At 44.0% G+C, this 24,162-nt stretch overlaps 1 protein-coding gene across 1 annotated transcript in view; it reads right to left on the bottom strand.

The window, feature by feature from the left end:
* The window catches only part of dnajc13 (DnaJ heat shock protein family (Hsp40) member C13), a 64,186-nt gene that overhangs the window by 13,269 nt on the left and 26,755 nt on the right, over positions 1-24,162 (bottom strand). The window contains exons 9-36 of the mRNA XM_083652046.1: positions 22,935-23,101; positions 22,643-22,722; positions 22,366-22,535; positions 21,273-21,372; positions 19,967-20,074; positions 19,617-19,772; positions 18,490-18,546; positions 18,260-18,381; positions 17,985-18,060; positions 17,667-17,762; positions 17,405-17,545; positions 9,057-9,074; positions 8,011-8,093; positions 7,634-7,787; positions 7,318-7,421; positions 7,041-7,200; positions 6,887-6,949; positions 6,686-6,787; positions 6,394-6,498; positions 5,885-6,087; positions 2,143-2,227; positions 1,872-2,026; positions 1,702-1,747; positions 1,433-1,587; positions 1,046-1,247; positions 739-854; positions 308-386; positions 76-211 (exon numbers count right to left, since the gene is read on the bottom strand). Of these exons, the coding sequence (XP_083508172.1) occupies positions 76-211; positions 308-386; positions 739-854; positions 1,046-1,247; positions 1,433-1,587; positions 1,702-1,747; positions 1,872-2,026; positions 2,143-2,227; positions 5,885-6,087; positions 6,394-6,498; positions 6,686-6,787; positions 6,887-6,949; positions 7,041-7,200; positions 7,318-7,421; positions 7,634-7,787; positions 8,011-8,093; positions 9,057-9,074; positions 17,405-17,545; positions 17,667-17,762; positions 17,985-18,060; positions 18,260-18,381; positions 18,490-18,546; positions 19,617-19,772; positions 19,967-20,074; positions 21,273-21,372; positions 22,366-22,535; positions 22,643-22,722; positions 22,935-23,101 (3,239 nt within the window). The remainder of the gene's footprint in view (positions 1-75; positions 212-307; positions 387-738; positions 855-1,045; positions 1,248-1,432; positions 1,588-1,701; positions 1,748-1,871; positions 2,027-2,142; positions 2,228-5,884; positions 6,088-6,393; positions 6,499-6,685; positions 6,788-6,886; positions 6,950-7,040; positions 7,201-7,317; positions 7,422-7,633; positions 7,788-8,010; positions 8,094-9,056; positions 9,075-17,404; positions 17,546-17,666; positions 17,763-17,984; positions 18,061-18,259; positions 18,382-18,489; positions 18,547-19,616; positions 19,773-19,966; positions 20,075-21,272; positions 21,373-22,365; positions 22,536-22,642; positions 22,723-22,934; positions 23,102-24,162) is intronic.

Genomic DNA, 24,162 nt, shown 5'->3' with positions numbered 1-24,162 from the left:
TGGCATCAGTTTTCTTTTTTTAACCGTTTCAAAGCGTCTTAGGCTGGATGTTTCCTTTTAGAGTCAGAGCCCTACCTTCTTTATGTCGGTTGAAGAGGATGCTCTGGGTTTTGAGGATGAGGATGATGTTTTCTGGGTCTGGGCCATCTATGATTCGGGCCGACTTTGTGCAGAGGAACTCATAGGCTTTGTTGACTTTCTCAAACATGTCCTAAACAAAAAAACAAAAAAACACGACAAAAATGAAACCCGCGGACACTCTAAGCCACAAGGTACACATGATGTCAGCAATGATCATAATACATACCCTGCCCTCTGGGTTCTTGTCAGGATGGTACTTCTGTGCCAATCTGAAGTAGGCTTTCCTGATCTTACTCTCCTCATGCCTGAAGACAAAACCACATAAAGACACACTTAATGTCAAGAACTGAGAAGCTGACATTTAACTCGCTGACATTTTATGTGAGAAAAAACTTTGATCAAAACAGATTTTTTTCGATTCAATAATTAATTTAGAAACTAAATATTGACCACTATTATATAGGTAATACATATAATACAAGATTTTAAAGTTCAATAATCAATGGGAATAATCTATGATGCCTGCTTTTCCATGCTGGGTCAAATACTGTACGTTCATTGCTATTAATGAATAATGATTAATTGAAAAGCAAACATATAATGAAAAGGACTCATTCATAATTCCAGAGCAGTGGCAACAAATCAAAGGCCACTCACTGTCCTTGTCCTTTGGACAGGTTGAGGACTTCGTAGGCATCGTCTACAGACATGGAGGGAGGCTTCTTCTCTACCTCCCTCTTCCAGGCTTCAAGAGTGTCCTTTAGCAGCTTTACCTGGTAATGGTGGATCAGAATATTAAGAGGAACCCTTTCTTACAAAACTGTCCTGTTTGATCACTTGGGAGTATTCTATTCACATTTCTATCTAAACATTTGAAAGAATACAGACAGAGACATACAACTGTGGTTGAGAGACATTTCAGAAATGCAAGCAGGGTGAAAAAATAGAAAAAAGGCAGACATACAGGGTCACGAACGGGCCAGTTGGGGAATCGGTTGGTGTCACACAGATGTCTGAGGTAGTAGATGTTGCAGAAGAGCTCGTAGTCCAGCTGAGGGAAACTGACCACGGGGATGGGACAGTACTGGTAGAGCGCCCGGGTGTTGCTCTGCAGCCTAGGGCTGAAGTCAGCCAGATGGGCAGCTATCTTCTCAATCATCCTGCGCCTGAGGGAGACAATACAATCATAAACTACCAAACAGAACTTCCATAAACATGCCCGACTTGCATTGCTGCATTTCCAATCTCCAATATCTCTTTGTTGCTGGGTTTTCTGTATGAAAGGTAATATTGGGATAGACACTTCTAGGGTTTCTACAGTATATTAGACATGACAGAAACACATTTCTACCTCATTTCGCTACTCCAAATGGCCTCCGGTGTGTCGAACTCTCCCAGGAAAATCTCAGAGAAGCGCTCAGCCTCATAGTTCTCCAGATAACACACCATGGCCTCGGGCAGCACCGGGCCCAGAACACTACGCTGCACAATGTCCTGGCCTTTGGCCTGGGGAGGAGGAACGACAGGCACATGTCATTTTGGAATGAAGGGATGAAAAAATCTGTTTAATCTAGAAGGAAAAAAAGATCTGGATCTGAAATCAATCAACTCCCAGTTTACCTCCTCTGATTTGAAGGCTTGCTTCAGGTGAGTGTACTTGAGGAACCTAGAGGAAACAGGAGCAATGTCTCAGAGGCCAACATCGATAACGGCACAGAAGAAATGCGTGTATGAGGATGTTGGTGCGGAATGTGTATCTGCGTGTGTGTTCTACATCTGAGAGTCATCACCTGGCAACAGGCAGCACGTTGGAGCCTGTGTACATCATGATGAAGAAGAAGATCCCAGTTAGGTAAAGGCGCTGCAGGTTGGGGTTGTCCTGCATCACCAGGTACAGAAGGTTGGCCACCTTTTCCACCAGGATTGGGTCAAAGGTCAACAGCAGCTGGAAAGGAGGAGGGAGAGAAACAACAAACACGCGTCATTTTCTTTAACTCTAAGCAATTCACCAAACTAGATATGGCATAATTGGAGCGACAAAAATACAGATTGTGTAATCACCTGGACAATGTGAGGAAGGGAAGTGTTGTCACTGATCATCCTCTTGATCTTAGGCAAAGGACGAATGATGGCATTGTCCTGGTCCCTGAGTAACAGTAAATAAACAGGTGTGTTATATTCATCAATCATGGTCTATTTTAGGGAGCACAGGTAAGGGGTCAACAGGCAATAGAGATTTCCAACTGTTTAGAAAGCACATAGCTCTGGTCCTCTCTTCTGATTTGAGTCACATTCAAAACACTTCTTAAATATCCAATATACATACATCTGTGAACCATTAGTCTGAATATTAATGCATCACTCCAAATGCATCAGTCAAAAAACATCGCGCATACAGATACGAGAACTTTGTTTCATAGAATAGCATTTCATCATTACTATTATTGTTGTTAATTAAAGATGAAACATTTATTGAAATTTTGATTGTTATTCTTATCTCATTATACTGGTATGCTAATAGTCATTTAATAAAAGCAATATGCCATCAAAGTCTCTTAGCTGTGCTAAATTCACTTCAAAGTACAGCCAGCCTCCCGTGGCTTATTATTGAAATTTAAGAAATAAGCCATGGAAAGGCTGTGGTTATTTATTTAGCACTCTTCACTTTTCTTGTATCATGGCTAAATAATGTGGTTACTGAGTGACATAAGTACTGTTACAAATGTTGTTGTTTTTTAGCACATCAATAGATTAGATTAGATTTCACTTTATTGTCGGACAAGTCCAAAATTTGTCTTGCGTCCCAAGACATCGTTTCTCATAAATACAAAAACATTCAAACAAAAAAGGTACAACAATGTGCTACAACATGTATGACATCAGACATTATAAGAATACATACATTACAGGAATAAGGAAAACAAAAGTAGCTGCAGTGCCTCAAAGTATAGTCGCTAGACTCACTACCTAGAACCCAGACTGGTTAAGCAGTTTGACAGACTGCTCTAGCAGTTTGACAGACTGTGATGTAGCAGTTTGACAGACTGATCTAGCAGTTTGACAAACTGTGATGTAGCAGTTTGACAGACTGTGATGTAGCAGTTTGACAAACTGTGATGTAGCAGTTTGACAGACTGTGATGTAGCAGTTTGACAGACTGCTCTAGCAGTTTGACAGACTGTGATGTAGCAGTTTGACAGACTGATCTAGCAGTTTGACAAACTGTGATGTAGCAGTTTGACAGACTGATGTAGCAGTTTGACAGACTGATGTAGCAGTTTGACAGACTGTGATGTAGCAGTTTGACAGACTGCTCTAGCAGTTTGACAGACTGTGATGTAGCAGTTTGACAGACTGCTCTAGCAGTTTGACAGACTGTGATGTAACAGTTTGACAGACTGTGATGTAGCAGTTTGACAGACTGCTCTAGCAGTTTGACAGACTGCTCTAGCAGTTTGACAGACTGCTCTAGCAGTTTGACAGACTGTGATGTAGCAGTTTGACAAACTGTGATGTAGCAGTTTGACAGACTGTGATGTAGCAGTTTGACAGACTGCTCTAGCAGTTTGACAGACTGATCTAGCAGTTTGACAGACTGTGATGTAGCAGTTTGACAAACTGTGATGTAGCAGTTTGACAGACTGTGATGTAGCAGTTTGACAAACTGTGATGTAGCAGTTTGACAGACTGATCTAGCAGTTTGACAGACTGCTCTAGCAGTTTGACAGACTGTGATGTAGCAGTTTGACAGACTGTGATGTAGCAGTTTGACAGACTGTGATGTAGCAGTTTGACAGACTGCTCTAGCAGTTTGACAGACTGATCTAGCAGTTTGACAGACTGATCTAGCAGTTTGACAGACTGATCTAGCAGTTTGACAGACTGCTCTAGCAGTTTGACAGACTGTGATGTAGCAGTTTGACAGACTGCTCTAGCAGTTTGACAGACTGTGATGTAGCAGTTTGACAGACTGTGATGTAGCAGTTTGACAGACTGCTCTAGCAGTTTGACAGACTGTGATGTAGCAGTTTGACAAACTGTGATGTAGCAGTTTGACAGACTGTGATGTAGCAGTTTGACAAACTGTGATGTAGCAGTTTGACAGACTGATCTAGCAGTTTGACAGACTGCTCTAGCAGTTTGACAGACTGCCCTAGCAGTTTGACAGACTGATCTAGCAGTTTGACAAACTGTGATGTAGCAGTTTGACAAACTGTGATGTAGCAGTTTGACAGACTGCTCTAGCAGTTTGACAGACTGATTTAGCAGTTTGACAGACTGATGTAGCAGTTTGACAGACTGATGTAGCAGTTTGACAGACTGCTCTAGCAGTTTGACAGACTGCTCTAGCAGTTTGACAGACTGATGTAGCAGTTTGACAGACTGCTCTAGCAGTTTGACAGACTGTGATGTAGCAGTTTGACAGACTGATTAGCAGTTTGACAGACTGATCTAGCAGTTTGACAGACTGATGTAGCAGTTTGACAGACTGATCTAGCAGTTTGACAGACTGTGATGTAGCAGTTTGACAGACTGTGATGTAGCAGTTTGACAGACTGATCTAGCAGTTTGACAGACTGCTCTAGCAGTTTGACAGACTGCTCTAGCAGTTTGACAAACTGTGATGTAGCAGTTTGACAGACTGATTTAGCAGTTTGACAAACTGTGATGTAGCAGTTTGACAGACTGATTTAGCAGTTTGACAGACTGATCTAGCAGTTTGACAAACTGTGATGTAGCAGTTTGACAGACTGATTTAGCAGTTTGACAGACTGATCTAGCAGTTTGACAGACTGTGATGTAGCAGTTTGACAGACTTCATTCTTCTAGTGTACGCCGCTTGAAAATATGGCTCAAGCATTTGACCCACGATTTTTGAGAAAATACGTATTAAGCTACCTAGTCAAGTTTTAAGCTGAACAGAAAGACAACTATACTATGCACTACTTCCATACAGCATAACACTCTCTACAACCGATTGGAAAAACAGCAGCAAAATCTTGTTTGTTTGCACCAAAAGACCTTAGTCTCCTTAGAAAATAAATACGCTGTTGAGCTTTACCACAGATGTAATCTATGTGTGCACTCCAGGATAGAGCCACATAGATGCCTAAGTATTTATAAGCAGAGACTTGCTCAATTTGTGTGTTTTGGACAATAACTGGGGGAGGATACTCACTCTCTGGAAGACATTTTCTTTTCTTTTGTCTTCTTTGCATTAATGATAAGTGAATTGCCTTCGCACCACTGTACTAATCTATCTGTACAATACTGACGGATACCAGGGTCATCTTTGGTACCCAACAAAGACAACAGTGTGGTGTTATCTGAAAACATGAGTATAAATGTAGAAAAGCAGAGAAAGGAGTGCGTCTTTGGTAGGCCGAGTCGTTTAACGTCAAGGTGCTCTTTGGTCAGCGGGTAGGACAGTTGAGACTAAAAAGAAGTAACCAAGGCACTCTTGTAGGTGAAAAAAGTTAAAAAGCCTTTATTGTCTGGCTAAGAAGAATTAAATAATGAGTATAAATGTGTTTGGACCCGCAGCTCTACAATCATCAATCAATATTTTGTTCTGCAGGCAATGGTGCACATTTATTGGGTATTTCACAATCAGATAAATACATCAGAAATGAGGACTGTAACTGTCCTCTTTATGAGCAAAGAAAGTTGTAAAGAAAGGTTGTACTTTTTGTGGAACACACACACACACACACACACACACACACACACACACACACACACACACACACACACACACACACACACACACACACACACACACACACAATCTGTGCCATCCCACCTGCTGGGGTAGTAGGAGCACATGCTGATGAGCATATTGAGGATGAGTGTAGCCAGGTCGGTCTCATTCATCACTGCCTGCCCCGTGGCCAGGAGGCACCACTTCAGCTGGGGGATGGCCTGCAGGGGGCGCCAGCCATCCATGCCCTGAGCCCAGCACCGCGTCTTGGCTGTCAGGACGCCCGTGTTCCAAAACTCCTGCATCTGGAAAAGAAATAAAAAGAATAAACGTAAAAAAAAAAAAACATTGAAGGAAGCTAGAGATGCTTGACTCGAAAAAAGAAAGAAATTAAAGACAAAAAGCCAGTGAGGTGGAAATTAGATTTTATACTCATTTAGAGGGAAATTTGTATTACAATTTGACAAGGTATTACATTATCAGGCAGTTATTACATTATCAATTGCTGCGGTTTTACTATATACACACACACACACACATTAACAAATCTTCACACTTATTTTAGAGTGAAAGGTTACCTTAGTGCTGGATATAAGAGCAGCGGCACATACCTCCTCAAAACTGAAGGGTCCTCTCCTTTCCTTGTCTGCGTTGCCAAAGTACCACTCCTTCTCACTCTCCCTCTTCATGTCTGGCGCTGCCTCCAACACGTTGCTCTGTGAGAATAAAGAACAGCACTGACACTCCACACAGACTAGACTATTTGAATAGTCTCAGTTTGAGATTTTAGAATTCAATCTCACGTAGTGTTTTACAGAATTAAAATCTATAGTGGCATGCTCTCTTGACTGAATCACATTCTTTTATTACAACACAATGCAAAAACGACAGTCACGCGTTTACCTGTAGTGGCACAGTAGCTCTGCTGGTGTGCAGATGGGCCAGGGTCAGCAGGTCCACCAAGATACGCACTCCGTTAGAGTCCATCACTTCCTTCACATTTTTCTGCAGATAACAAATGACTTGATTAGGCATTAGAACAGAGAGAAATAAGACAATAAGAGAATAAGGCAAATCTGTGCAATGACAAAAACATTAGCCTACCTTGTTGAGAATGAGTTTGTTGAGGAAGAGGATTATTCTGTCTCTTTCCAGTTTGTCTGTACACTGTGAACACAGACCTGTGTTAGCAAACAGGCATACAAAAACAAACCTATAATGGCATTGCCTTAGCCTTAGAAACAGTGTGTGTGCTCACCCGGTCCAGCATGCCCACAATGTATTTAGTGTCTGTGAAGGGGCCAATCTCCTCGCAGCACTTCCCATAGACTATTGCAAGGGCCTGCAGGCACAGGCACTTCATTGAAACTTTGGGTGTGAGCAGAAAGCGGTGATAGAGCTCATTGAAGAACTCATATCTCAGAGAGAGAGAGAGAGAGAGAGAGAGGGAGAAGCATAAGTACTCTTGTTGTGGGAACCTGCACTGAACAATGACAACGGTAACGCAATTGGTTGGGTTGTTATTCTAGTCTTACGATCTTTTGATGGCACTCGATTCTTCATTTTCGTCTTCCTCCAGCAGCAGACGCAGGTAATAATCCCCAATCTTGATCTCATCTGAAAGGCAATCGTACCTCACCTGCAAAGAAAACCATAAATATGCATAGATTTGAGCTGTCTGTATCAATTAAAGGCTTAATGCTGTATTTTTCTCTGAGTGTCATTAGTGTTATTAGGATATACTGCTCAGTCCTAACTCTCCCCTGTAGCCTTGGAAGCCTTCTGAGATCCATGACATATCTTGATGGTTAGGAATTAAATCATAGCTCCCGAGACCCAGATGGCACTCGCCTCAAACTCCTGGTGGTTCCACGAGATGACGTTGGCACTGCCAAGCTCCCGGTCCACCCCGAACGCGCGCATCTCCCCCTCCAGAGCGTCCCGCAGCTCCTCCCTCGTCTTCAGGTTCCAGATGAGGTTTGACCGTGCGTGATCCAGCTGGAACCTGGAGAAGATTGAAGGGCAGGACAGGAGGACTGCATGGTCAAACAGTGGTTGAAAGAGACTGTTCCATAACTAACGGGTTGTCGCAGGTTTTATTCCTGCAACAGTGTGTGCATCAACAGCTATAACAAAGAAACAACTCAGCGCCGCACAATGACTAGATAATGGATTTACACAGCTAGAGTAGAGTCAGGTGTCATCTCTCTAAGCAGGCCATGTGGTACCTGTAGTAGAAAAGCTCCCAGTTGGCTTCGATCTTGATTCTCTGCCTTCTCTTCCTCAGGATGACCGGCTTTTGGTTGGGGTTCTGAAATCAACCAAAAGACACAAAAACAACTTGAGGAATCGTTTGCCGTCGTGCTACGTGCTATTATTATCCTTAGCCTATAAGTGATTGTTCTTTTCAAGTCAATGGCATAATTAGTGCTGAGAACTGAAGCTGAGATGATGACGACATGACAAACATTTTACACACCGAGTAAAGCACCAGAAATGTAATTACCTGCACCAGTGTGTATTGTGATTGTTTAAATAATGTAACAACAAAGCCATGAAGTACTTATGCAGAATGTTAGAACAAAAGGGACAGGCAACATAACACCAAAAAACAAGAGTGTCATCATCACAACACATAAAATATTCTTATGAAACACAAATACCCAAATGGGATCTGAACATTGGGTGCGATCTGTAAACCTTGCTGGGCGACCCGGTTCATCATCGCCCGTGTACTTTAAGGAGCTACATGAAGAATTTTGTGTTTCTCAAAATTAAGACGACGCGATTCACATATCGCAAATAATATAAAATGCAGTTGTAGAGGCCAGTAGAGGCTGCCAATGTTCTCGTTGTTGTTGTTCAACTGGTTTACAGTAATTATACCGTCTCGAAATTAGTGTGGAAATAATTCATTGATGCAAAAATGCTACTGTAGTAAGTTGCACATTTAATCATCAGGTAGGCATGACCCAAAAAATTAGTAATGACAACCGCAAATAATGTCGGCCAGTTTAGACTGTGTGCCAGGCCAGCATCTTTACTTTCTTCAGTAGGACAAGAGCTTTTATAATCTGATTTACAACATATTTCAAGTCATGTTTTGTTGTTTCTCATGTCATTTGGTTGACCATCATCCTTACACGTCCTGTGAGGTCATCATCGCCCGGTCAAGTTAAAGAATGCACCCAATGTGTCAAATGAGTTCTAAGATGGCAAAGAGGGTTTGGTCAAGAGAGAGAACCATTGGATCCCATTGGTCAGTCCTACTTACCAGATTATTTCTGTCCTGCTGCATTGATTGACAGCAGAGAAAAGCACACGAGACAAAGGAAGGGTGGGGCAGAGACAACACACACACATTATTGTTCCTTGATCAAACAGAGATGGATCGCAACAAAAGGGTCACAGGTCACTCAAATACTGATACAACTGTTGTTCATCCAAAATTATCATTAAAACCTCCGGAATCATCAGCTGACTAGCCAATAGATTCAAGTATTTTTTCCCAACACTAACTTCTAACTAATGAATCGCTAACAAATATTCGTACAGCATGTGGTAGCAAAGGTAAAATGCTCGCTGTGATTCGGGGATATAGAGTGAAAATCATTCCAAAAATATATCGTTGATCAGCTTAAGCATTATGAGCCAAGTCGACCCATTCAAGTAGAGTAATAAAGAAAGGGAAGCCTGGTGAAACTCAGGTTGACATAAGATTTGAGGTTATACCCTGCTTTAAACTCAGGGTGACATAAGATTTGAGGTTATACCCTGCTTTAAACTCAGGGTGACATAAGATTTGAGGTTACACCCTGCTTTAAACTCAGGGTGACATAAGATTTGAGGTTACACCCTGCTTTAAACTCAAGGTGACATAAGATTTGAGGTTATACCCTGCTTTAAACTCAGGGTGACATCAGATTTGAGGTCATACCCTGCTTTAAACTCAGGGTGACATAAGATTTGAGGTTATACCCTGCTTTAAACTCAGGGTGACATAAGATTTGAGGTTATACCCTGCTTTAAACTCAGGGTGACATAAGATTTGAGGTTATACCCTGCTTTAAACTCAAGGTGACATAAGATTTGAGGTTATACCCTGCTTTAAACTCAGGGTGACATAAGATTTGAGGTTATACCCTGCTTTAAACTCAGGGTGACATAAGATTTGAGGTTATACCCTGTTTTAAACACAGGGTGACATAAGATTTGAGGTTATACCCTGTTTTAAACTCAGGGTGACATAAGATTTGAGGTTATACCCTGCTTTAAACTCAGGGTGACATAAGATTTGAGGTTATACCCTGCAGCTTTATTTGGAAGTAGATTTGATTTCAGTTTTGAAGGAAAGCCAGAGAGCAGGCAGTTGTGCCCAAAGAAACTGTGTTTTGTTAATGAGTGACCTGGTCAACTGACTGACAAGTGACAACAACCCACGCACACTTTCTACAAGAATGTCCCCAACAGTTTCAATCCTCACTGTGCTCCATCAGCTATACTGTATGCTATCAATGTTAGCATCCCAGCAAAGTTACCCTCTAAGAGAAAGAAGTGACCCTTAGAGTCCAATGTTCAACACCCCACCACAGCTGTCTCTGGTGGTGCACAAAAATACACCAGTGAGAGAAAACATATTTCAGGAAGACAAACGTAATGGTATGTGTGAAACATACATGGAAAAAGTGCACAAACAATTCATTGAGCAAGGAGCATGAATCTTCAAAAGGGATCAAAATGTATCTTGACTAAAGTTTCCCCAAAGTCAGGTAGCATCAGCGCTGTCACAAGCTGCCATCATTCTCCATGTTAAAGTCAGGTAGCATCAGGGCTGTCACAAGCTGCCATCATTCTCCATGTTAAAGTCAGGTAGCATCAGGGCTGTCACAAGCTGCCATCATTCTCCATGTTAAAGTCAGGTAGCATCAGCGCTGTCACAAGCTGCCATCATTCTCCATGTTAAAGTCAGGTAGCATCAGGGCTGTCACAAGCTGTCATCATTCTCCATGTTAAAGTCAGGTAGCATCAGGGCTGTCACAAGCTGCCATCATTCTCCATGTTAAAGTCAGGTAGCATCAGCGCTGTCACAAGCTGCCATCATTCTCCATGTTAAAGTCAGGTAGCATCAGGGCTGTCACAAGCTGCCATCATTCTCCATGTTAAAGTCAGGTAGCATCAGCGCTGTCACAAGCTGCCATCATTCTCCATGTTAAAGTCAGGTAGCATCAGCGCTGTCACAAGCTGCCATCATTCTCCATGTTAAAGTCAGGTAGCATCAGGGCTGTCACAAGCTGCCATCATTCTCCATGTTAAAGTCAGGTAGCATCAGGGCTGTCACAAGCTGCCATCATTCTCCATGTTAAAGTCAGGTAGCATCAGCGCTGTCACAAGCTGCCATCATTCTCCATGTTAAAGTCAGGTAGCATCAGCGCTGTCACAAGCTGCCATCATTCTCCATGTTAAAGTCAGGTAGCATCAGGGCTGTCACAAGCTGCCATCATTCTCCATGTTAAAGTCAGGTAGCATCAGTGCTGTCACAAGCTGCCATCATTCTCCATGTTAAAGTCAGGTAGCATCAGCGCTGTCACAAGCTGCCATCATTCTCCATGTTAAAGTCAGGTAGCATCAGCGCTGTCACAAGCTGCCATCATTCTCCATGTTAAAGTCAGGTAGCATCAGCGCTGTCACAAGCTGCCATCATTCTCCATGTTAAAGTCAGGTAGCATCAGGGCTGTCACAAGCTGCCATCATTCTCCATGTTAAAGTCAGGTAGCATCAGCGCTGTCACAAGCTGCCATCATTCTCCATGTTAAAGTCAGGTAGCATCAGCGCTGTCACAAGCTGCCATCATTCTCCATGTTAAAGTCAGGTAGCATCAGCGCTGTCACAAGCTGCCATCATTCTCCATGTTAAAGTCAGGTAGCATCAGCGCTGTCACAAGCTGCCATCATTCTCCATGTTAAAGTCAGGTAGCATCAGGGCTGTCACAAGCTGCCATCATTCTCCATGTTAAAGTCAGGTGGCATCAGCGCTGTCACAAGCTGCCATCATTCTCCATGTTAAAGTCAGGTAGCATCAGGGCTGTCACAAGCTGCCATCATTCTCCATGTTAAAGTCAGGTAGCATCAGGGCTGTCACAAGCTGCCATCATTCTCCATGTTAAAGTCAGGTAGCATCAGCGCTGTCACAAGCTGCCATCATTCTCCATGTTAAAGTCAGGTAGCATCAGCGCTGTCACAAGCTGCCATCATTCTCCATGTTAAAGTCAGGTAGCATCAGGGCTGTCACAAGCTGCCATCATTCTCCATGTTAAAGTCAGGTAGCATCAGCGCTGTCACAAGCTGCCATCACTCTCCATGTTAAAGTCAGGTACCATCAGCGCTGTCACAAGCTGCCATCATTCTCCATGTTAAAGTCAGGTGGCATCAGCGCTGTCACAAGCTGCCATCATTCTCCATGTTAAAGTCAGGTAGCATCAGTGCTGTCACAAGCTGCCATCATTCTCCATGTTAAAGTCAGGTAGCATCAGTGCTGTCACAAGCTGCCATCATTCTCCATGTTAAAGTCAGGTAGCATCAGCGCTGTCACAAGCTGCCATCATTCTCCATGTTAAAGTCAGGTAGCATCAGGGCTGTCACAAGCTGCCATCATTCTCCATGTTAAAGTCAGGTAGCATCAGCGCTGTCACAAGCTGCCATCATTCTCCATGTTAAAGTCAGGTAGCATCAGCGCTGTCACAAGCTGCCATCATTCTCCATGTTAAAGTCAGGTAGCATCAGCGCTGTCACAAGCTGCCATCATTCTCCATGTTAAAGTCAGGTAGCATCAGCGCTGTCACAAGCTGCCATCATTCTCCATGTTAAAGTCAGGTAGCATCAGCGCTGTCACAAGCTACCATCATTCTCCATGTTAAAGTCAGGTAGCATCAGCGCTGTCACAAGCTGCCATCATTCTCCATGTTAAAGTCAGGTAGCATCAGCGCTGTCACAAGCTGTCATCATTCTCCATGTTAAAGTCAGGTAGCATCAGCGCTGTCACAAGCTGCCATCATTCTCCATGTTAAAGTCAGGTAGCATCAGCGCTGTCACAAGCTGCCATCATTCTCCATGTTAAAGTCAGGTAGCATCAGCGCTGTCACAAGCTGCCATCATTCTCCATGTTAAAGTCAGGTAGCATCAGCGCTGTCACAAGCTGCCATCGTTCTCCATGTTAAAGTCAGGTAGCATCAGCGCTGTCACAAGCTGCCATCATTCTCCATGTTAAAGTCAGGTAGCATCAGCGCTGTCACAAGCTGCCATCGTTCTCCATGTTAAAGTCAGGTAGCATCAGCGCTGTCACAAGCTGCCATCGTTCTCCATGTTAAAGTCAGGTAGCATCAGCGCTGTCACAAGCTGCCATCATTCTCCATGTTAAAGTCAGGTAGCATCAGCGCTGTCACAAGCTGCCATCATTCTCCATGTTAAAGTCAGGTAGCATCAGCGCTGTGACAAGCTGCCATCATTCTCCATGTTAAAGTCAGGTAGCATCAGCGCTGTCACAAGCTGCCATCATTCTCCATGTTAAAGTCAGGTAGCATCAGCGCTGTCACAAGCTGCCATCATTCTCCATGTTAAAGTCAGGTAGCATCAGCGCTGTCACAAGCTGCCATCATTCTCCATGTTAAAGTCAGGTAGCATCAGCGCTGTCACAAGCTGCCATCATTCTCCATGTTAAAGTCAGGTAGCATCAGCGCTGTCACAAGCTGCCATCATTCTCCATGTTAAAGTCAGGTAGCATCAGCGCTGTCACAAGCTGCCATCATTCTCCATGTTAAAGTCAGGTAGCATCAGCGCTGTCACAAGCTGCCATCGTTCTCCATGTTAAAGTCAGGTAGCATCAGCGCTGTCACAAGCTGCCATCGTTCTCCATGTTAAAGTCAGGTAGCATCAGCGCTGTCACAAGCTGCCATCGTTCTCCATGTTAAAGTCAGGTAGCATCAGCGCTGTCACAAGCTGCCATCGTTCTCCATGTTAAAGTCAGGTAGCATCAGCACTGTCACAAGCTGCCATCGTTCTCCATGTTAAAGTCAGGTAGCATCAGCGCTGTCACAAGCTGCCATCATTCTCCATGTTAAAGTCAGGTAGCATCAGCGCTGTCACAAGCTGCCATCATTCTCCATGTTAAAGTCAGGTAGCATCAGCGCTGTGACAAGCTGCCATCATTCTCCATGTTAAAGTCAGGTAGCATCAGCGCTGTCACAAGCTGCCATCATTCTCCATGTTAAAGTCAGGTAGCATCAGCGCTGTCACAAGCTGCCATCATTCTCCATGTTAAAGTCAGGTAGCATCAGCGCTGTCACAAGCTGCCATCATTCTCCATGTTAAAGTCAGGTAGCATCAGCGCTGTCACAAGCTGCCATCATTCTCCATGTTAAAGTCAGGTAGCATCAGCGCTGTCACAAGCTGCCATCATTCTCCATGTTAAAGTCAGGTAGCATCAGCGCTGTCACAAGCTGCCATCATTCTCCATGTTAAAGTCAGGTAGCATCAGTGCTGTCACAAGCTGCCATCATTCTCCATGTTAAAGTCAGGTAGCATCAGGGCTGTCACAAGCTGCCATCATTCTCCATGTTAAAGTCAGGTGGCATCAGCGCTGTCACAAGCTGCCATCATTCTCCATGTTAAAGTCAGGTAGCATCAGCGCTGTCACAAGCTGCCATCATTCTCCATGTTAAAGTCAGGTAGCATCAGGGCTGTCACAAGCTGCCATCATTCTCCATGTTAAAGTCAGGTAGCATCAGCGCTGTCACAAGCTGCCATCATTCTCCATGTTAAAGTCAGGTAGCATCAGTGCTGTCACAAGCTGCCATCATTCTCCATGTTAAAGTCAGGTAGCATCAGTGCTGTCACAAGCTGCCATCATTCTCCATGTTAAAGTCAGGTAGCATCAGGGCTGTCACAAGCTGCCATCATTCTCCATGTTAAAGTCAGGTGGCATCAGCGCTGTCACAAGCTGCCATCATTCTCCATGTTAAAGTCAGGTAGCATCAGCGCTGTCACAAGCTGCCATCATTCTCCATGTTAAAGTCAGGTAGCATCAGCGCTGTCACAAGCTGCCATCATTCTCCATGTTAAAGTCAGGTGGCATCAGCGCTGTCACAAGCTGCCATCATTCTCCATGTTAAAGTCAGGTAGCATCAGGGCTGTCACAAGCTGCCATCATTCTCCATGTTTAAAGTCAGGTAGCATCAGCGCTGTCACAAGCTGCCATCATTCTCAATGTTAAAGTCAGGTAGCATCAGCGCTGTCACAAGCTGCCATCATTCTCCATGTTAAAGTCAGGTAGCATCAGGGCTGTCACAAGCTGTCATCATTCTCCATGTTAAAGTCAGGTAGCATCAGCGCTGTCACAAGCTGTCATCATTCTCCATGTTAAAGTCAGGTAGCATCAGCGCTGTCACAAGCTGCCATCATTCTCAATGTTAAAGTCAGGTAGCATCAGCGCTGTCACAAGCTGCCATCATTCTCCATGTTAAAGTCAGGTAGCATCAGCGCTGTCACAAGCTGCCATCATTCTCCATGTTAAAGTCAGGTAGCATCAGCGCTGTCACAAGCTGTCATCATTCTCCATGTTAAAGTCAGGTAGCATCAGCGCTGTCACAAGCTGCCATCATTCTCCATGTTAAAGTCAGGTAGCATCAGGGCTGTCACAAGCTGCCATCATTCTCCATGTTAAAGTCAGGTGGCATCAGCGCTGTCACAAGCTGCCATCATTCTCCATGTTAAAGTCAGGTAGCATCAGCGCTGTCACAAGCTGCCATCATTCTCCATGTTAAAGTCAGGTAGCATCAGGGCTGTCACAAGCTGCCATCATTCTCCATGTTAAAGTCAGGTAGCATCAGCGCTGTCACAAGCTGCCATCATTCTCCATGTTAAAGTCAGGTAGCATCAGTGCTGTCACAAGCTGCCATCATTCTCCATGTTAAAGTCAGGTAGCATCAGGGCTGTCACAAGCTGCCATCATTCTCCATGTTAAAGTCAGGTGGCATCAGCGCTGTCACAAGCTGCCATCATTCTCCATGTTAAAGTCAGGTAGCATCAGCGCTGTCACAAGCTGCCATCATTCTCCATGTTAAAGTCAGGTAGCATCAGGGCTGTCACAAGCTGCCATCATTCTCCATGTTTAAAGTCAGGTAGCATCAGCGCTGTCACAAGCTGCCATCATTCTCAATGTTAAAGTCAGGTAGCATCAGCGCTGTCACAAGCTGCCATCATTCTCCATGTTAAAGTCAGGTAGCATCAGGGCTGTCACAAGCTGTCATCATTCTCCATGTTAAAGTCAGGTAGCATCAGCGCTGTCACAAGCTGTCATCATTCTCCATGTTAAAGTCAGGTAGCATCAGCGCTGTCACAAGCTGCCATCATTCTCAATGTTAAAGTCAGGTAGCATCAGCGCTGTCACAAGCTGCCATCATTCTCCATGTTAAAGTCAGGTAGCATCAGCGCTGTCACAAGCTGCCATCATTCTCCATGTTAAAGTCAGGTAGCATCAGCGCTGTCACAAGCTGCCATCATTCTCCATGTTAAAGTCAGGTAGCATCAGCGCTGTCACAAGCTGCCATCATTCTCCATGTTAAAGTCAGGTAGCATCAGGGCTGTCACAAGCTGCCATCATTCTCCATGTTAAAGTCAGGTGGCATCAGCGCTGTCACAAGCTGCCATCATTCTCCATGTTAAAGTCAGGTAGCATCAGCGCTGTCACAAGCTGCCATCATTCTCCATGTTAAAGTCAGGTAGCATCAGGGCTGTCACAAGCTGCCATCATTCTCCATGTTAAAGTCAGGTAGCATCAGCGCTGTCACAAGCTGCCATCATTCTCCATGTTAAAGTCAGGTAGCATCAGTGCTGTCACAAGCTGCCATCATTCTCCATGTTAAAGTCAGGTAGCATCAGGGCTGTCACAAGCTGCCATCATTCTCCATGTTAAAGTCAGGTAGCATCAGCGCTGTCACAAGCTGCCATCATTCTCCATGTTAAAGTCAGGTGGCATCAGCGCTGTCACAAGCTGCCATCATTCTCCATGTTAAAGTCAGGTAGCATCAGCGCTGTCACAAGCTGCCATCATTCTCCATGTTAAAGTCAGGTAGCATCAGGGCTGTCACAAGCTGCCATCATTCTCCATGTTTAAAGTCAGGTAGCATCAGCGCTGTCACAAGCTGCCATCATTCTCAATGTTAAAGTCAGGTAGCATCAGCGCTGTCACAAGCTGTCATCATTCTCCATGTTAAAGTCAGGTAGCATCAGCGCTGTCACAAGCTGCCATCATTCTCCATGTTAAAGTCAGGTAGCATCAGGGCTGTCACAAGCTGTCATCATTCTCCATGTTAAAGTCAGGTAGCATCAGCGCTGTCACAAGCTGTCATCATTCTCCATGTTAAATAACAGCAACATTTCAAAGCCATGTGCTAGTAAGTGTGCTTCTGTATTCTGCAATACTGCTCAGCACCAGCAGGAGGCGCAAGAGTGAGAAAGGCCTGAGCAGAGTCAGCAGCAGTAGCAGGAGCTGGCTGGGGGATAATAACAAGTAAATCACCCCTGATCTCTAAGCCCCTTTGTGGAGGAAACGGAAGGAGACAATCCTCACCTCCTTCTGGGCAATGCCCATCTTATCTCTCCAGTGCATCAGCACTATATCCGCCTTGTCCTTGGCAAACTTCTCCACCTCTTTGGCTGCTTTGCCTGCCACCCGCTGCCACTCGGGCACCTTGTTACGGCCCAGCTGGTCCTATAAAGTAGCAAACAAAGATTACAGTGACAGCAAGTATCTAAAAATGCGAAAATATTTTCTAATAGAAAATTTGCTTTTTGATCATTTGATCACAGCTGTGATGCGTTTGTCCCGGTACCGTGGCGATCTTCAGGTTGTCACGGACGTGCATTCTGTCCACATCCTTCTCTGGGACAGGGTCAGGACTGTCTAGGTAGGCCAGCAGGCCCGTCGGCTAGGAGCGCAGGAGACAGGGACAAGACAAGCAAAGTGCAACAGGTAAGGAGAGAGGACTCAAACAGGCTGTCTCAGCTGCCAGTAGAGTTCATTAGATTACATCCTGAAGTACTTTGCCTCTACCGCCATAACACTAACAGCTTCTGCTGTGAATATTAGACGGTGATCAAATATTTGTGTGGAAGTCTGAACTGGGTTGATTTGGAGCCCTTAGCCCTACCAGTATCCTTTTGAGCAGGTTCATGGCAATGGGGTTCTCCGCTGTCCACAGTCCCACCAGGTGCCGACTCAGCTGCCTGTCAGAGGAACATAAACACATCAACAGTTGAGCCACTTTGCCTTGTTATCTTACTGATCTAGACTTGAAGCTTTTTGTAGGTTGCATGCATTGAAGGTTGCCAAAAAGTAAAAGTAAATCAGTCTTAAAATCATCAGACATCCAGCAGCAGCAGTACATCCAATGGACTGTGCTGTGTGTCTGTGGGGGGCTCTGACCTGTTGGTAAGCATCCTCTGGTCAGCGCTGATGGTGAACATGGAGGTGTGCAGATGCCTTGGCAGAGCCCCTTCACTCAGAGCCAGCTCCTGCATCTTAGTGGCTATTTCCTTATCTCCCTCCTAATAAACAAAGCCAAGGTGTGTGCTCGTTATCACTGTGGTCCAACAGCACCCAAGATCATCAAGTCACCATTAAAATCCTCACACCTAATCCACGGCAAGTCTTACCTCAATGATGGCCTTCATCACCAGACCTGCTCCTTTCACTATCGCCATAGACGGATGCTGGAGGTAACAAAACAACATAATTCAACACACAAACATCTAACAAATAAATCAGTCATCTTACTATCACGAGGGCTGATAAGATCATTTATTCAAGTAGTATTTTTATTGTCTATTTGTCATGAAAATATATTAATTTAAAATAGACACTTTACACCACACCTATTGTATATAGTAGTTACTTTAAAGACATTCCTTCATATATACATATTTAAAATAGACACTGTACACCAGGGTTTTATATAGTAGCTACTGTAAATGTTTGCTAATGTCTAAATGTACTCTTCTTGCCTTGGGCATACCTTTCTTTCTTTCTTTTTTATGCATGCGAGTATTTTGAGAGCAAAGCAAACCGGAGTACAATTCCTTGTATGTGTATACAGTGCGTGCCCAATAAACCTGATTTGGATACTGATCCTGAAGCCTACTTCCTCTACCACTTTTTATTTGTATTTTGAAAATGGCTGATGCATGCAGCAGCTGTGTGGACGATGAGTCCTCAAACACATTTTCAAAACATAGCAAAGTATGAGAAGCCTGTCAAGGAAAAGCCTGATAACGTGGCAACATGCCTCCTGTGATTGACTTGGTTCACAATAACAGCACAACCAGCATGCCTGAGCATCTGAGAAGAAAAGATCCCAGTGCAGACGATGGCAGAGCATCTTCACACCAAGTGTAAATCTGTTATGTTAGCACAACGGTGCTAGAAGCTCCACATCACTTTAGATGCAAAAGAAACTTTTCTGACAAGTTAAGAAAACCAAAATTCAATGCATCGCTCTTAACAACTCATAGCACCATGCTAGTCCATGCTAAAGTGCGGTAGAAGCACAATGCAAATGCACTGTTCAGGGTTCTTCTTGAGCATATTAATGGTTTAATCTCTCATTACAGATGAAAATCTTAAATCTAATCATTGTCAGATTCATCAATTATCAAACAAATAGTTTGTTGCATCTCTAATCATGACAGTAGCATTCCTCAACTCCTAACTGTCCATCCAAGTCTAATTACAAAGCATCTAGCCAACTTCTACTCTTCAGCCTTCTGCTCCTTCACCGCCCCACCTGGAAGAGTTTGAACAGCGTGCGTCCATTGGAGGCGACCATCTCCAGCAGCATGTCAAACTGCTGGCCCTCAGTGGTCTCACTGTAGGGCGCGCAGAGGGCAAACGTCAGGAAGTCCAGTAATGAGCTGATGACCAGAGCTCCTGTTCCATGGTCCTGGAGAAACAGGGGAATTCAAAAAAGACAAATGAGAAATGGGGGAACTGGAAAAAGAGAAGCGTTTGGTGAAACTATGCAGAAACTTTTTGACCCTACAGGTTATAAATGTTTAAACTGTAACCTGAACTCTGATTGCAACTATCACAAGCAAGAGAATGCAGCCTGCGGTTTGACAGTGAAGAGGTGCGTACCACATTACTGATGAATTTTTCAAGGAGGTTTTCCAGGAACTTTTTAGAAGAGAGCAACGAGGCCTTGTTCAGCTGCTCCTGCCTCAGGTCATAGTCATCATGCATTGGCTGGCGGAAAAGACAAAAAGAAAAGGTCTCAGGCAAATAACAACAAAGTTATCTATCAACGGAACTCAAAGTCATTCTACAAACATATTTGAAATTGAAGAACCGTTTTTAGTGTCACTGAAATAGTACTTCAAATTAACTTTGTTGCAAATAAAGGAGCAACACACCTGCCCCATGATGAACAATTGACATTTAGCAACAGAATGAATGCATATGTCAGATTTAAAGGGGGACTGACCCCCCCAGATTTCTTGGGGGGGTCAGTCCCGTCAGTCCCGGTTGATTTGAAAACTCTGCTGGCAAGATGGCCGCCTATACTCCCTTCTTTAGCTGGCAGAATTCCTCCCCCATAAAGTAACATATCTTGGCCAATAAGTATGTAACATACAAAATAAAACAACCCATAATGTCTTCATTTGATGTAGAATGCAGAGGACATGTAACTGTTTAGTCAAACTTGCATTCCAGGAATATTGCTCTAAAGATAACGTAAATGGCTCGAGACTGTTTCGTCCTGAAACCCACTCGCTTTGCGCCAGAACACAATCGATTTGGGGGTGGAACACGCCAGGATTGGCCAACGCCAATGCCAGTGCCCAGAACTGTCAAATCAAATCATCGACAGAGACGCTATGGCCCGCCTCCCAGTATTCTCAGTGTATCCGAGATAGATATCATAGAAAACGTTATGAATATAGCCCCGTTATAAACAACAAACTAACGCTGGTGATCGGTATGGAAACAGTGTTACTCGAAATGGTTAAAAGTTCTATCAATTTGGTCATTCAATGGCCGCTTTACTGCCATGTAACATAACTAACTAGCGGCTAATATTAGCCACAGTAGGCGATTACCCATAGATGCATTGCTCTTAAAGGGCTCGCGCCGCGTGAACTACAGTAATAATCACATGGGGATTTTTTTTTTTTTTTTCACATGAGTGGGGCACGCGCAAATACCACCGTGACGTCACAATGTACCAAATCTCCCATTCATTTGAGGGCACAACAAAAGCTGGTTTGAACCCATAGAGGGAACTTATGCAGCTGAAAATGATACAAATGGTACAATGGTAACAGTTTGGTCTCAAACGTGGAACTTTTGACCAGAATTCTTCACACACCACCCCCAAAGTCATATTGGTTAAAAGCTGAAAAAAAGTGTTTTGGGGGTAAGTTACACTTTAATTGACACTTACACACATAAGGGCGCAGAGCATGTCTATAGCAGCATGTGTCACACTGTTGTTGTTCCTTTTTAAAGCTTTTACCGTCTTTACTCCCAACTTCTCTCTGAACCTGGAACACACAAGCACACACTCACTAACTTACCAACGCTACTAAATGGAATGTAAAGTACACAAATATCATTTTAAGAGGTCCGGGGTTGGTTACCCAAAAACATTCATAGCGTGAAAAGTTGTTTGCTATTCCTCTTGGCTAAGCTACTTTCATATCTTTTGTTGAACTACTGAGTGTCACATTATACATCAATTTGTTCCTTAACCCATTGATACCTGATGCAGTTTGCGTGTATATCCCTCATTTGTGTGTGTATCCCTTTAAGACCGCGAACCGCGTTAACGCGGTTCGCGGTCTTAAAGGGATACACACACAAATGCTGCATCAGGTATCAATGGGTTAAAACAAAATAAACCATCGAGCATCATCTCCGTCTTGTGGCCGTGGGAGGGAAACACCAAACTGCTTTGGCAACGAACATTTCGGGAAAACCCAATTCTGGTTCATTCATAACTCGACGGGAAGAAAGAATATAAATACAGTTCCTCCCATACATCTCAGTGACCCAGAACAATCGTCTCCTGGATATACAAGATATACAGAAATGTAAAGAATAGAAGGGGGCGGGGCATGAGTGGCTGAGAGGGAGAGAGAAAGGGAGACGCAGGAAACAGACGGTGAGTCGTGAGAGTGGAAGGGCAAAAGATGGCAGACAGCTCTAGTGAAGTGAGGGGACATAGCCTTCCTTCTGATGTGTCTGTCTGAACGCCTGAGATGAAAGCAGCACACAGATGAAAGGGAGGAGGGCGGCTTGATGGACAGACGACAGGTAAGTCAGACTCATGGAGAAGGGTAAGAAACAGAGAGGGCAGACTGAGATGTACGGATTCATATTTACGTTCCAGCTGTGAGTCCAGACCCTTGACCAGACCTTGGAATGACAGAGCATGCCTGTTAGCTGTTACCCGCAGCTCACCAAAAGCATACTTTAAAAAGGCATACAACCAGGAAGTGAAGGGGGGTGGTTGGGCATATCTACTGCACCCTTACTTGGGCAGCTGGGTGAAGGCCTGGAAGCCGGCCTTGGAGGCCACCAGCCGTCGGATGGCCTGGAAGTGGCTCTCCAGCTCCACGTTGGGACCTGGCAGCTCGGCCTCCTGGGACAGAAGGGCCAGGATGGCGTTGTTGATCAGCTTCTCTTTGTTCTCTGAAAAAAGACCCTGAGGAGAAGAAGAAGAGAGAGGGAGAGAGAAAGAGAGAGACGTGAGGAGGAAAGGAGTGTGCCATCTGCTGGACGGACAAACACAGTGTTTGAACACACACTCACGTCTTGTGTTACTGCATGTAGTACTCCGCTGTAGGATATGTTGGCGTTGAATCGGAACACTGCGTCAGCAAAGATCCCATCTGCGCAAAGGAGGAGGGGACAAATTGGTAGACAAGAGAGGAGTTTAACCTCAACATTTACTTTCAAAATATTGCCAATGTCAATGTCCAATGTCAAATGTCAAAACCATCAAAAGCGATGAAAATCTAAACCTAAAACCACTTGGAACATATGATATTAAAACAAATACAAATTCATGAATCCTATTAGGAGATCCAGGGCTTTGACTCACTAGGCGGAGCTGCCAGGAATTTGAGATGCAGACTCTCCACTTCCTCGTCCACGGGCATGCTCAGTAAGCCCCATCTTTGCCCCCGTTGCGTGGGGGCCATTTTGACGCACACGTCCCTGTTGCCCGATGCTCTAACTCCATCCAGTAGGCTGGCTAACAGCGAGTCCCTACACACACACGCACGCACGCACGCACGCACGCACGCACGCACACACACACACACACACACACACACACACACACACACACACACACACACACACACACACACGCACGCACGCACACACAAACACACAGTTTAATGCATCACAGATGATCAGTGTTGTTATGGAGCTTGAACACTGAGCACAAAAAAACATGGAAGACAAGTGGTAAGGCTACGCCATGCATGCATGCACATACACAAATCACTCATCCTGTGAATAAGGTCATTACTAGAAAGAGATGAGACGGGGCAAAAATACTACACAACATTTAACCAACTCACATGTCCTGTACTATGGATGTCCTGTACTATGTACATAATGAAACATGTATGATCATGATGTCCTGTACTATGTACATAAAGAAACATGTATGATCATGATGTCCTGTACTATGTACTAGGGGTGTCACGATACACTCAGTTCACGATACGATACGTATCACGATACTGGGTTCACGATAACGATACGATACGATTTTAACAATATTTTTTTAAACTTGAATAATGACAATATATGACTGGAAAAGTAGTATTTTATTTGAAATGCACAAATACAAAACATGCTGTTGTGGGAAATTGTTATTACAATAACAACTAGAAAAAACATGAGATTGGAGATAAGGCTTATCTTGAAATAGAATGAGTTACACCGTCACTTAGATTTACTTTGAACTAAAAGGTTTCTCAGCAGTATAAATTCTCATTATGCATCTTCAGTTTTTCTTCAAACTCAAACAACAAGACTTTTCTTAGTCTATTTTTTATGCATCTTCAGTTTTTCCTGTCAAGTAAACAGTTTTGCCAGAAACTCAATTCAATGGTTTCTCTCCTGTATAACTTCTCATGTGTCTCTTCAGAGACTTGTTCAACTGAACTACTTTCCACACATTGAACTTCAACAAACAAAGACGTTTCTTTGTCTATTTAAAAAAAAAAAAAAAAAAAAAAAAAATCACGATATGAGATTTCATCTCAACGATACATATCGTGACGTTTTACTATCGCGGAATTTCGTGGGACGAT

The sequence above is a fragment of the Poromitra crassiceps genome, assembly GCF_964638095.1.
Source record: "Poromitra crassiceps genome assembly, chromosome: 2".
Lineage (NCBI taxonomy): Eukaryota > Metazoa > Chordata > Actinopteri > Beryciformes > Melamphaidae > Poromitra > Poromitra crassiceps.
Note: the sequence above shows the minus strand (reverse complement) of the source record. Positions and strands in the feature narration are given on the sequence as shown.